The sequence below is a fragment of the Girardinichthys multiradiatus genome, chromosome 1, assembly GCF_021462225.1.
Source record: "Girardinichthys multiradiatus isolate DD_20200921_A chromosome 1, DD_fGirMul_XY1, whole genome shotgun sequence".
NCBI lineage: Eukaryota > Metazoa > Chordata > Actinopteri > Cyprinodontiformes > Goodeidae > Girardinichthys > Girardinichthys multiradiatus.
Window position 1 is genome coordinate 24,935,300 of NC_061794.1, and position 13,630 is coordinate 24,948,929.

Genomic DNA, 13,630 nt, shown 5'->3' on the forward strand with positions numbered 1-13,630 from the left:
CAAACTGTACGCATTAAGGTCTTTAGTTAAACATGCATCAGTGTCAAAGATAGGGTATCATAAAAGGACCCACCTTTCCCAGCATATGATGGTTCTCATGCCCATGTTCCCATTACTTTACCAATACATTTTTTTTTTTTTCATTATTATTTCGTGTCCGCGGGTGTGGAGTATGGATGCTCTCAGCAGTTTCCCAACCATCAAGAAGAAAGCTTAACGTGACATAAGACCTGTTACCCCTCCCACGCTCCAGCTGCTGATTGGCTTTACGCAGGTTTCTGGCTAATATTTAATATCGCAAATCGTGGACGTTTCATTTATCTGGACTGGAGCTCAGCGCAAGATCCATCTGTATCCGCCCCACTCCGCACGCAGCTGAAGCACTTACCAAACAATCAGCTAGAGACAAAACAGGTAAAAAAAAAAATGTAAATATACTAACAGTTTCTAAAGCCTTAAGATGTTTTTTTCTTCTTGATAAAGTAAATTTATGTTCGCACAATTATTGTTTTATGGAACACAGGTTCCATAAAGTGGCAATGGAGACTGCCTGCTTTTTGTGCTGTTTTTTATTTATTTTTTTATTATTATTATTATTATATGTAGAAAATAATTTTAAATACATGAATCTGTCCATTTCAGTTAAACCTTTATTCGCGCCTCTTGACGCAGCAGTTATAGTTGTTTGCGCCAAACATGCATATTCTTTATGTCTGAATTATTTTTCCCTTCATTGAAAGAGTAACAGTAAATGTTGTCGGACAGGCGCTGCTGAGAAAATGAAACGAGGCTTGCTCCTGGTGACTTTGTTCCTCATCCTGAAACTTCGCTCCAGCCATTCTAGATGCGAGGAAACCGGATCGCTCAGACCCTCCTCAGACGTAAGTTTTGCTGAAGCGCGTAAACCAAGTAGATTTTAACTCAGATATTATTATTTTTTTCAGGGAAACTTACGTTTTTCCTTCATTTAACCTCAGCAGACTATGAGACTGGAAGGGCTGAAGCGTAACATTATGAGGAGATACACAGACTTGGATTATGACAGCTTTGTGGGGCTGATGGGCAAAAGAAATGCTGGTTAGTCTATTGCGAATGCATCTATTTTTATTGTGCATGTTCTGTTTTACTAGCCTGTGTAAGAACACGTACGTTCAATATTATCAACCACAGATAAAATGTCTCAAATTGTAAATTTCCTAATTTCATTGAATGATTTTATAACCCGTTTGATTTTGTATTCCCTCTTCCCTATTCCTCAGAGGAGGAAGATGTGGAATCATCACAAAAAAGTAAGATACAAAATTAAACATAACTGCTTCCTTTTAAGCCATTAACTGTTATGATATAAAACATTAATTTGATTTATCTTTATTAGGGGAAATGGATGACATATTTGTTGGTCTTATGGGGAGAAGAAATGCAGACTCTGGTGAGTTATAGATCACAGGAGTAAAATAAATGCAGCCCTATTTGCTGTATTGGCCATTCAGGATCTTCCTTCCAGTTCTGGCATATCGACAGTATGAGACTTGTCATCTGTGTCTTATAATGAAACTTTTCGTCTGCTTTGTTAGATAATAGCCCTTGGAGGAGAGAGTATCCAGAGCGGAGAGTTTTTCTCAACAAGTCTAGGCTTAGGTGACTACTCAGAATAGTTTAAATAGGAAAAGAGCTTTTATCACAATGTAATATAAAAATATGCTTTGCTTAACTATTTTATCTTTTCTATGTCGTATTTTTCCAGGTTACTTCAGGGGCTGTAAAAGTTCAGCCAAACATTTTTCAGTTTGGCTTTTCACGGCAGAAAACCGCAGAGGAGCACCAACAGCCCACAAGTCTGATGGAAAAGCAGCCGAGCAGCTGGTTAATGAAAGTAACCTAAACCAAGCAGATTGTAACTGTTTTATCTGAAAGAAAAATAATAATTACAAGTCATAATTTCAGTTTCTTTATTGTTCTCTCTTCTTTTTGTTCAAAGTTGAAAATAAACATAATTTTTATATACTTTTTATTATTTAATGTTGGTGCATCTTTCTGCAAGCTTGTGATTTTGGGATTCAAACATAAAATGGTTCGACGAGAGGGGACTCACTGGAGATGTGTATAATTATATATTTATTACAACATTGAAACAGAAAAACAGGTTGCTTTTAAGTGCACATTAGCACTTTAAAGCTTTGCATCAGAGTCAAAAAGCATTTCTACACAGTTGTTGCTGTGAGAACCATTATATTGCTCTGCATTTAACACCACATATAATCTTGAGCTGCAAATGAAAGCAAAGTAAAACTTAAAGAAATGACCAGGATCTAATAATTCAAACATCATTTATGCAAGTTTAAACAGAAAAAAAACATCATCATAAACAAAATAAAATGCCACAAGTGACCATAAAAAGACTAAATGTTCAACAGTTTCACAATGTGCTGCTGCTCTCCATTTCATAAGAAAAAACCTAATGATGTTTTGAGTGAATATGTTTCCGCATGACTACAAAATCACTGTGTCCGAGTCACAAACCCAGACGCAGTCTAACATAATTAGGCAAGAAGCATGCATTTATATTGGGTAAAACAAATACCCAGGCTATACGTAGCTGCCACTGAGCCATAATTAATTTGTCTCCACTCCCACTGGGAGCGCTGTCCGTGAAATATTCTGAGATCATAGAGTTATCATCAGAGAACTGCAGCCACTACACTACACAGAGCAGCAAACCCTTTGAGAACAAAAAGTCCCGATCCTGTCTTTGATCACCCTGTCATGGTATGAACGTAGCTGTGATCAGACCAGATCCACTAACTGCAGTGGACCTGATCATTCAGCAGCTGGAAGAAAACCAGCGGAGGGAATCAGTGATGGCTGTCTTGTGTGCTTGCAGTCCTATTTTTAGGTACATTAAAATCGGCATCGTCTTTCATGCCCCTCTCTGTGCGTGTCTCTTCTGTGGTTTGGTTTCCACTGACAAGAAGAGCAGAGGCTGTGTGATTGGTTATGTCCGTCACCTCCTGAGCCACTTTAAGACGGACAGTCGCGGTCGTCATCAAGAGTGGGGGCAGACTCGGCCTGCGGCGCGCGGAGGGCAGGTAGCGCGGTACGTAGCCATAAGCTCTCAGACGGTAGGCGTAATACTCCAGAGTGTACATCAGCTCTGCTTCCACATAATGGAATGACACGGCCAAGTCTGAGCAGCACTGTGGACCCTGAAAAAAAAAATATATAAACACGTTAAACATATAAAATCCACAGAAAATGTCATGCTTAACATTTTAAACTCAGATATTCTAACACAGTGACACTTTATGTGCATAATGCAGAAGTGAGCCCTGGTATTTACCAGTAGATAAGCAGGACCTTGGCATGCTCCTCCAATATATATATGACTTTCTTTCATGAAATATATTTTCTGCGGCACATCAAGTTCATGTTAATGCCATTTGTTAGTTTGTAGAGGAAAAACTCCATCTTTCTCTATTAATTGAAGTTTGTTCTCATCTATTTTTCACAGAAATCTGCCCTTTCACAGCAAAGATAGACCAAGAATTTCAGCTGTTACCTTATAATAGAGTGAAAGTATGAAGTCGAATTTTTGCTGCTATGATTTATGACCGCTCATCTCTGCTCCAAATCAAAGAGTCTATGGAACACCTTTGTGATGATTGGAAAAGTTATGGGAAACTCTTCCCACTACCACTAGTGTGCTCTCCTTCTTCGCCAGAATACTTTTTATTATTTAGGAAATGCACATCAAGAAAACCCAAGAAGAAATCAAGGAAAAGAGGTTGTAGGGCTGGCATCCAGGTACGGATGAGACGAGCATCCATGTCAGAGTTTTCCCCGACGGGACTTTGCTGCCCGTTACTCTCCAGACTGTGGTTGTAAATGCTCCCTTGCAGCCACATGAGACTTGGCTTTGCTTGTCGGATGCTCTGGATTCTGTCGAGTACCACAGGATTGCTGCACTCTCGCCAGTTGCACTGCTAAACCAGGAGCTGGTTCCCCAACGCAGCTTGAGATCATGTAACCGGACCAGGTGTTTGCTGTCAGTCTCGCGGCGATCAGCTGTTGTGAAACCTGTACCGTCGTCCTCCAGTTGGATTGCTCTTCTTAACTCTCGCTCCATAGCCAATAAATCCTTCTCCCTTAATGATCTTTTTACGAGAAAAAAGTTGAATTTTTTGTTTCTCACAGAAACATGGCAGAGGGATGGCGAGTTTATCCAACTAAATGAACTTTGCCCTGCTGGCTGATCCTACCTGGGAGTTCCCCGTTTAGGACGCCACGGCGGAGGACTTGCTGCTGTGTTTAAGGACAGATACAGATGCAGAGGTACGCAAACAGGAAACTACACTTCTTTTGAGTCGCTAATGCTCATGGCTGGCTCTTCTAACATGTTTTTCTGTTTTAATTTATTGACCACCTGGTCCTGCTGGGATATTTGTAAAAGATTTTACTTACTTTTTATCTTCCATTATTAAGTTGGAAAAAGTTTTAATTCTTGGGGATTTTAACATCCATATTGATGATGCTTCTTCAAGCTCAGCAGTCTGATTCTTTTAACTTTGTCCAGCATGTCTTTGGACCTACCAATATAAAAGGTCATACATTGGATCTTGTCTTTTCTTTGGGCCTGAATATCAACAATGTGTCGGTGGAGGTTGTACACATAAGTGATCATAGTTGTGTCTCTTTTGACCTTAATGTCAGCACTAAGCAAATATTCCATAAAATAAAAACTCAAATACACATAATAACTGAGACTTCTGTTGAGTGTTTCTCTGTTATGATTAAAAATTATCTGATCTCTGATGGAATTGACGTAAATACTCTTATCCAGCGCTATAACAAAGAATGCTCCTCTATTTTGGATCAAGTAGCACTTATTAAAACCAGCACTATCTCTCAGGAAAAGGTATGTCACTGGATAAATGAGCCAATTCTAAACTTAAGGAGAATGTGCCGCAAAGTCTAAACTTGAAGTACACAGGCTCTATCTTAGAGATCTAATTTCCTCCTTAAATGAAATGATGAAAAAGGCCAGATCTGAATACTTCTCTAGACTCATTTCAACAAATAAGAGAAATCCCAGTTTTGTTTGATACTATTAGAGCTATTGTGTCTCCTGCTGCTGTACCAGTAAATGTGCACTCAAAAGCAGAAAGCAAAAAAATTCTTAAAAGTTTTTGTTGATAAAATTAAAAGAAATTAACTCCAAAATCTCCCCAAAGCCATCTTGTTGTGCTGTCGAGGCACCAGGTACTTATTCTTGGTGTACTTTCACACCCGTCACTTTTAATGATATGGCGGCTCTTTTGGATAAAATGAAGCCCTCTTCCAGCCCCTCAGATGTTCCCACCAAGCTTCTTATCATGGTCTTTGACACAATTGGTCTTTGGGTTGTAAACTTGTTTAATGTTGCCTTTCTGACTGGAGTGGTCCCCAGCTTTTTTAAACATGCCATTGTGGTACCAAGGCTTAAAAAATCTAACTTGGACCCAAAACTACATAAAAATTATAGGCCAATTTCTAAACTTCATTTCATGTCAGAGCTTATTGGGAAGGCGGTTGCTGTCCAACTTACAACCTACTTGGAAACAAACATCTATGACCGTTTCCAATCTGGTAAAATGCATTCAACTGAAACGGCACTACTTAAAGTTACCAGTGATATTATGATGTCAGCAGACTCCGGTAAATACAGTCTTGGTCTTATTAGACCTCTCCTCAGCTTTTGACACAGTTAACCATGATATCCTGATAAACAGACTGAGGGATGTGGCTGGGATGTCTGGGTCTGTTCTAAAGTGGTTCTCATCCTACATATCTGGTAGGACTTTTAGTGTGTTTGCAAACCAAATTATGTCTGATTCTACTGAACTGCCATGTGTAGTTCCCTAGGGTTCCGTGCTGGGACCTATTCTGTTTTTACTTTACATTCTTCCTTTAGGTCAGATATTTCAAAAGCTTAACAATGTTTCTTATCATCTTTTTGCCGATGACATTCAGTTGTACTGCTCCTTTAAGCCTACTGACTCACAAACTGTCTTCTTTGATCGGCTGCTTAACAAACATTAAGCAGTGGTTAAATAATAACTACTTACAGCTAAACTCAGAAAAAATGTTTTAGGTGTCGTCTTTGATCTGTCAAGCCCTCTCCTTGGAGCATCATTTAAATCAAATTGTAAAGACCTGCTTTTTCCATTTGCGAAACATCTCCAAACTCAGATCTATGGTTTCCCCTATTGAACTTGAGATGATAATACATGCTTTTGTCTCTACACGACTGGATTATTGTAATGGTCTGTTTACTTGTTTTAATGAGAAGGGGCTTGCTTGTCTTCAGGTCGTCCAAAACTCTGTTGCGAGATTACTAACTCGCTTAACCAGAGGAACCCATATAACCCCTGTTTTAACGTCGCTGCACTGGCTGCCTATTAGATTGAGATTACATTTTAAAATTCTAGTTCTAACTTTCAGAGCTATACACGGTGAAGTTCCTTTATATATCTCTGATTTGATACAAAGATATAACTCATGTTGCAGTTTAAGGTCATCAAATCAAAATCTTTTAATGATTCCTCACACCCGTTTTAGAACACGAGGTGACCGGTGCACTGTTTTTATTCTGCACTGTATACCGCTTTATCCTGTTGTGTTATTCTGTTGTGAAGCAATTTGTGACATCCTGTCTGTGAAAACGTGCTATACAAATAAATTTTACTTACTGATTTACTTACTAAGTCTCTTTCTCCATTTCCCCATGTAAACTCTTCATGCAGTCTCTCATCCGCATGGCTTCTTAACCCGAATTGCTCCTTTCTAATAAGGTTAATCCACTCAGAGGATGTCGCCCTAATGGGAACTATCAGTAATTGGCTTTCATGTTGATTAGTTATCTTAAGATATACTGCCACAGTTCCACTTCACAGCACTAAACCTTAGTACCAGATATAACACAAGAAGGGACTTGCCTCAACGATTGGGTAGAAACAGTAATTCCAGTACCAGAAGCTCTTGGAGAACTTTGTGGTGAGATGGTGCTCTGGCACAAATGGGTGAAAAGTTTCTCGATGCAACGTGTCTCTAGAGTCCCCCGCCAGAACACCCATCTTCTCCAAACACTGCCCCAACGCCAGGTCTTCAACGGGGGTGGTGTGCATGCAAGCCTTGGTCCGGAAACCTTCGACAAACCTTCTAAGGGCCTCCTTACTGAGCACATACCCCGCACCTCCACTCATGTAGCCCTGTTTGGTGTATGGCTTAAAGCGTTTACCAAAATAGATGGGCTCTTCAGGGGTCTTGTTGGACAGAAGCCATCGCAGATTGTCGACCACAACAAAGGTGTCATCGTCCGCTTTAAGGAACCAGTCTGCGTCATTCACGTGGTGCTCGTAGACGTAATGGAAGGCTCGGATGGTTTTCCAGAAGAGCTGATCACGGCCCTCTTTGGTGCCCAGCCCCACAGTGGGAAAGGACGGATCTTCCACAGAGCTCATGAACAACACAATGTTGCAGTGGCGACCCCAGGTGGCTCGGACATGGCGAGCCCTGCTCTGGAGGTTATATGGCCCTGTCATTACCCAACAGAGAATACGAACCCTCTGGAACAGCATGTCTGCCACCTGGCTGTCTTCATCTAAATACAGGAAAAAAGACAGTAATGTTACAGCCCTGCCTTGTATACATATTACGTGTTTTACACATTTGGTCAGATTACAACCAGAAACTTCCATGTCCATACAAGTTTCTGCTGACAGTAGATGGTTATTTATTTTACTGAATTTATCTAAAACTTACTACAAAATCAATTGTCAGTAAAAAGTAGCTAAACACAACCAGTTTTTTACTTTCCAAACAGGATAATTTGTATGTAATCAGTTCCTTCCAATTAAAATGCTGCCAATAGAAACAGGAAAACTTATCCTGTGACTGACACAATAAATAATATTAATTTATAATAATAAGTAATAATAATATGATTTGAATTAACACAGCAGTTTCAGCAGAGATACTTAATATTAGTGGTAAGATTCGCCTCCACATTAATACTGAAGGATTTTGGCTGTGAAGGGCCTACGTATATTTGAATTGCACCTGCATGGTGAGGGTGGAGCAGGTTGATGAGCGCAGCTCCTTCCTTCCTCCAGCTGGTGGGTCTCTCCCCTGCTGCTGTGGCTGTTACCTGAGCCTCGGACAGCACAGGGTAACTCTGCTCAAACCACACTTGCCGCAGGAAGAAGTACATGCTGCAGGACCCCACCAAGAAGCCCACCAAGAAGGCCCATCTGGAGCTGGGGACCTTCATGGTAAAAATCTCTCCAGTGCTGCAATGTCCAACTTATAGCATGGAACAAAACCACTTTAATCAGCTTGATAAGCATGTTATACATGAGTGTTGATATTATTATTTTTAAACCTTTATGTGACAGAACTTGCATCTAGCCCCATAGCAAGTGCAATGGACATTAAGGTCTAATGAAGTGTCTTTGCCGCAGTCAGGATTCTTGCACCAGATTATTTTGCCTCCTAAATTATACAAATACATGCATGCTGGGTAGAGCTGGGGCTGTATTATGAAACAGGATTAGTGTTTTTTTAAGGTAACTTCAGGTTCAGGTCAGAATATTCAGTATTTTCATGTTGCAAATTTGGTCTAGGTCTGTCACCATCGTAACTTATGCTGGACACATAACCTGCAAAAGACCATAAAAACAGCACTGGTTAACAAATCAGTGCACTGAGAAAAATGAAAAGAAATAAAAAGGACAACGCTGTGTGAACAATTTCTTGATTTTTCTTCCTTCTCTCTAAGTTGCACCTTTAAATTTTACTTCACCCAGAAAATAGTGAAATTCTACCATTTCTCCCTGTCAGAAGACTAGAAACCAATGTTAATTGTGTTTTTTAATCAAAAGGGATACCTCTGAATAGAAAATATTCTTTATTCAACAAAAGAGCACAACGTTTACATTTATATTCAGACTCATGATTCTTGTAAAAATGTTTTTAAAAGACAGTTTAACTTTTTCAAAATACCAAAACATCCACAACATGGTTTAGACATGGTTTATCCTTGCCTGTTAACTAGGTTGCCAGGGTTACATGTCCAGGAGGGAGACCCACTTGTCACCCTCCCCAGAAACTCTCTCCAAATTATTTGAGGTATTCCAAGGTGTTCCCAGGTGTTTCCCAATGGATAAATATTTTCCTCCAGAAAGTTCTGGATCACTCTCAGGGTCTCCTCCCATTGGACGGACCCAGAAAACCTACAAAGACAATCATGATCCTTATCATCAGTACCAGTCAGCATCGGAATGTAGACGGACTGGTAAATTGAGAACTTTGATTTTTGGCTCAGCTCTTTCTTCACCACGGCACAATAGAGCAGCAGACATTTCAGCAGACCAAGTCCAAATCTGTCTATCCGTCTCCCACTCCATTCAACCCTGAGTCAAGAACAGACACCAGTTTTACACTGTTTGGAATTTGATTTTACCCCTGCTGGACAGCACTTGGTGGCTCTGTTTCTGGAGGAGGCACTTTATGAATATACTTAGCTTACTTACTGATCTTTTGATGATGGTTAATCCTGTTGTTTTTACTTCTGTAATCTTGATCAGAGTGACAGTTATCCCTGGGAGGACTTGTCCAGATATGCTTGCAGTGAGAACAACTCAGACTGGATTTTCTTGATTCACTCGCTGCTTTCTACCACTGGGGCATTATGACAATCTTTCAGACAATGAAAAGAATGCATTATGAACATTAACTTTGGAATTTTCACATATGGGAAAACTAGACTTGGAAAAACGTTTTCATGTTGCAAATCTTTGAATTCAACTTATTTAGAATCATTTACACTGAAACGAGGTTTGGAAGTATAGTGCTGGAAACATTCAGAATGTCTTGTGCATACACCGAATACGCCGACCAGGCATCATGGTCGTGATCCCTTTACAGTTAAACCGAATAACACAGATTATCTCTTCATCAGGGCACCTGGTAGTGGGTGGGACATGCCGGACAGCAAGTGAACATTTTGTCATCAGAGTTGATGTGTTGGAAGCAGAACAAAGGGGCAAATGTATGGCTTTCAGAGTTTAAAAAGGGTCAGACTGTGAAGGCAAGACAGCTGGGTCATCTCCAAACTGAGCATCTCAGAAACTGCAGCTTTAAAAAGCTGGCCCATGTAGTCCGATCCAGCAGACAAGTTACGTTAGCTCAAATTGCTTAAGAAGTTAAAGCTGGTTATGACAGAAAGGTTTCAGAAAACACAGTTCATCAAGCTTTATTGCAGAACTGCAGACCTGTCAGAGTGACCTTCAGAGCAAGAAGCAAACAAAGATTCATAAATGGTTTGAGGAGTACAAGTTTAACATGTTGGCTTGTCATCCAGATTCTCCTGAAATTGATCCAAACAAGAATCTGTGAGATGTGCAGGAAAAACAAGTGCGATTGACTTTAGAACTTACAGGACTTAATTGATAAAGGGGTGGTTCTGTATCTTTTTAAAAGCCAATTTCAGAATCCTTCAGTTAATACATTTTACTGTTTTTTTTTTATCTGTGCAATCCCAAAAACTAAATCATGTCCGCACTTATGGAACGATAATTTTGAGAGGATTAGAAGGATCTGCTGCTAGGACCTGAATGCAATTTTGGGGAACAGCTCAGTTTCCTCACACAGAAAAAAAAAAAAAAAACATGACAGGTATTGCTGGGGAAGCGGTATGAGGCCACAAAGGAAACACATTTAATTCCACATGTCGTCTTAAATAATCTAAAACAGACAACGTGTCGTGTTTCTATTTGTGCAGGTGGTTAAAAACTAATTCAAATCCAATGTGTGCTTTTTACCTTCGCTGTTGGATCAGTCATTTGTGGGCACGGACTGCTTGACACCTCCTAAAGCTTTTGAGTGTTTCCTGAAATCGGCACCTGCAGGAGCGGGAAACGCTGCCCACATTCAGCCGACGAGCAGCTCTCCCTAGCTGAGGTCATTTGGGGTTTTGCTTCTCTTAAGAAGACGATTACAAAGAGAGAAGCCATACAACGTCGTTCTTTAAACGATGCAACCCCACACAGCTAAGCTCTGCATATGTGGGCTCCCATTGGCTAGCTGCCGGTGACGTATGAGGAAGAAGACTTCAGCCTTTTACAAATGTAAATTAGATGTTTACTTTTTTAATGCTTTATAAATGCGAGATTTTGTTTAATGTAGACAAGGTACATTTTTTAGAAATGCAAGGTGCAAAAGCGAAAGAAATTAAAGGAAACATGTTGCTTTCTAATTATTTACCACTAGAGGTCGCCCTAACGCTTTTTTGCAGGCAACATGAATGGGTGTTTTGGATTCAGAAACGGGGAATCTTTAAGTCATAATTAATAAATTACTTCGCTTGTCTGAATAAAAGTACGTTTCAAACTTCACAACCTTTAACACTGTACTAAACATACTTCATATTAAGCACACACGTCTGTAAAAAATAGTCTGATGTCATATTCTAATCATAAATGTCTGTTTTCATTAACTTAAGCAGAACATAATCCTAATTAATAGGACATCAGTCCATGTGTAATTAATCTATACCATGTGTTTTACGTAGTAAACCAAATGAATGAAATAACTTTACTTTTCAAAAATTTTCAAATTTATCAGAACTAACTAAAATCACACAACGCAGAGTCGAGGGGTTATTTGGTCTGCTCTGAGACTTTGGAGTGCAGCAAGAATCGGTTAAAGAAGCAGAGAAAGTGATGACTTAGAATAAATGCAAACCAAAACGTAAACAATAAGTGGAACTAAGTATAGTGGCAAACAAATAACTAAAACCCAACCTGTCAGAAGGAACTGAAGCAATAGAGACCAACACGGGAAACTAGGAATAAGGCTGGGAAGAACTACAAATATAAAGGGAGACAAACAATGAGTAAATAATAACTGAAGGGCAACTAAGGCCTAGGGAAGGAACTAGTAGGGCACAGAGAAGGGGAAAGGAGAGGACAGGAAAACAGAGAAAATAATGAAACGTAGTAAACAAACCAAAGGGACAGAATATACAAAACAGTCACAAGTAAACAAGCACAAATACCAAAATAGCAGATCCTGACATTACCACCTACATTTTTTTCACACCTGCCTAAAACTTTTTCACAGTACTGTGTATGTATATATATATATATATATATATATATATATATATATAATCTAGAATTGCGCCGCTCAAGGTGGCAGCAGGTTGGAGTAGCTCTGTTACTTCTGATTCTGATTTATTCTTTTTTGGGAATTATTCCTCTTGTGGTGGATACAGTTGATTTTTTTTGGATGACTGTCCACTCCGGTGTCGGATGCTGTGCAGCTTGGAGGATTTTTCTTAATACTTTCTATTTTTGGACATTTGTTATGATGCATTGCCATGGCAAAGGGGTTGTTTCCTACAACCGGGAGTAGCTGATTAATATCTCAAAAGCTCAAATAATACTTCAGCTACAACCCCAAATCCCTGATGAGTTGAAAAGGAGACGCCGTGGATGCCGAGCAGGAGCTAAGAGAAGAGAGAGAAGGAGGAAGTTCAAACCATCTCTTCCGTCGATTATGATGGGCAATGTGAGATCGTTGGGAAACAAGTTGGATGAACTCCAAGCCCTACAAAGGACCCAGCCAGAGTACCGGGCATGCAGTATCATGTGTTTTACTGAGACATGGCTGCAGGATCATATCCCAGACTCCAGCGTCTCTCTGTCAGGCTTTCTGACCATACAAGCAGACAGAGATTTAAAGAGGAGCGGCAAATGTAAAGGAGGTGGACTGGCAGTACTTGTGAACAACAGATGGTGTAATCCAGGACATGTTACTGTGAAGTGTCATCTCTGCAGTCCAGATATTGAACTGTTGGCAGTAAGTTTTTGTCCATATTATTTACCCAGAGAGTTCAATATCAAAACAATATCAGAGATGTGTGGACAGCGATGAAGAAGATCACAGGCTTCAAGCAGAAGGATGATCAGACCGATGGAGGTCTGGACAGAGCCAATGAACTGAACACATTCTTCAATAGGTTCAGTTCAGAAACAAGCTTCGCATCCTCCTCTCCTGCTCACAGCCAAACAGACATTCCACCCTCCTTTGACCCACAGGACCCACAGATGTCCAGTAACACCTCACATTTTTTATCTTCCTCCTCAGCCCTAAAAAAGCTCAACGAGCTGATAAAAAAGGCTGCTCTGTTCTGGGGACTCCTCTGGAACCTCTGGAGATCATTGTGGAAAGACAGATTCTTCATAAAATGAAGAACATTATGGAGAACCCTGAACATCTTCTTCATGAGACTGTCCTACAACAACAGAGTGTCTTCAGTCAGAGGCTTCTTCAGATCTGCTGTAAGACAGACGCTACAGGAGATCCTTCCTGCCCACAGCCATCAGCATCTACAACGGCTCTTTGAGGAAACCTTCATAATATGAGCTATAACAACATTTAATTTCCCTTTGGGATTAATAAAGTATTTTTGAATTGAATTGAATTTGATATATATGCAAATTAATGATTATTTGCATAAATTTGATCAACCGGTAACTGACTAGTAATTTATTGCACTACGCGTATAATCTAGCATTTAGGTGTGTCTTTA

The 13,630-nt window shown here is 39.9% G+C and overlaps 2 protein-coding genes across 6 annotated transcripts; one reads left to right on the forward strand and one right to left on the reverse strand.

The window, feature by feature from the left end:
* Window positions 1–269: 269 nt before the first annotated feature.
* tac3a (tachykinin precursor 3a) lies at window positions 270–2,009 on the forward strand. 2 transcript variants are annotated; one of them, XM_047380209.1, is made up of 7 exons: window positions 270–414; window positions 766–881; window positions 978–1,077; window positions 1,260–1,289; window positions 1,376–1,429; window positions 1,575–1,638; window positions 1,745–2,009. In XM_047380209.1, exons 2-7 carry the CDS (start codon window positions 780–782, stop codon window positions 1,761–1,763), a joined length of 369 nt encoding a protein of 122 aa, XP_047236165.1. In that variant the 5' UTR covers window positions 270–414; window positions 766–779; the 3' UTR covers window positions 1,764–2,009. The 2 variants fall into 2 exon arrangements, with proteins under 2 accessions (XP_047236165.1, XP_047236174.1); XM_047380218.1 differs by having other exon boundaries at window positions 981–1,077.
* An 88-nt stretch (window positions 2,010–2,097) lies between these two features.
* Window positions 2,098–11,115, reverse strand: c1galt1a (core 1 synthase, glycoprotein-N-acetylgalactosamine 3-beta-galactosyltransferase, 1a). 4 transcript variants are annotated; one of them, XM_047380180.1, is made up of 5 exons: window positions 10,857–11,115; window positions 9,567–9,732; window positions 8,095–8,337; window positions 6,972–7,636; window positions 2,098–3,203 (listed from the first exon to the last, which is right to left on the reverse strand). In XM_047380180.1, exons 3-5 carry the CDS (start codon window positions 8,303–8,305, stop codon window positions 2,853–2,855), a joined length of 1,227 nt encoding a protein of 408 aa, XP_047236136.1. In that variant the 5' UTR covers window positions 8,306–8,337; window positions 9,567–9,732; window positions 10,857–11,115; the 3' UTR covers window positions 2,098–2,852. The 4 variants fall into 4 exon arrangements, 2 of the variants coding, with proteins under 2 accessions (XP_047236136.1, XP_047236144.1); XM_047380188.1 differs by lacking the exon at window positions 9,567–9,732; XR_007040456.1 differs by lacking the exons at window positions 6,972–7,636; window positions 8,095–8,337 and having other exon boundaries at window positions 3,091–3,203.
* Between the last annotated feature and the right edge of the window lie 2,515 nt (window positions 11,116–13,630).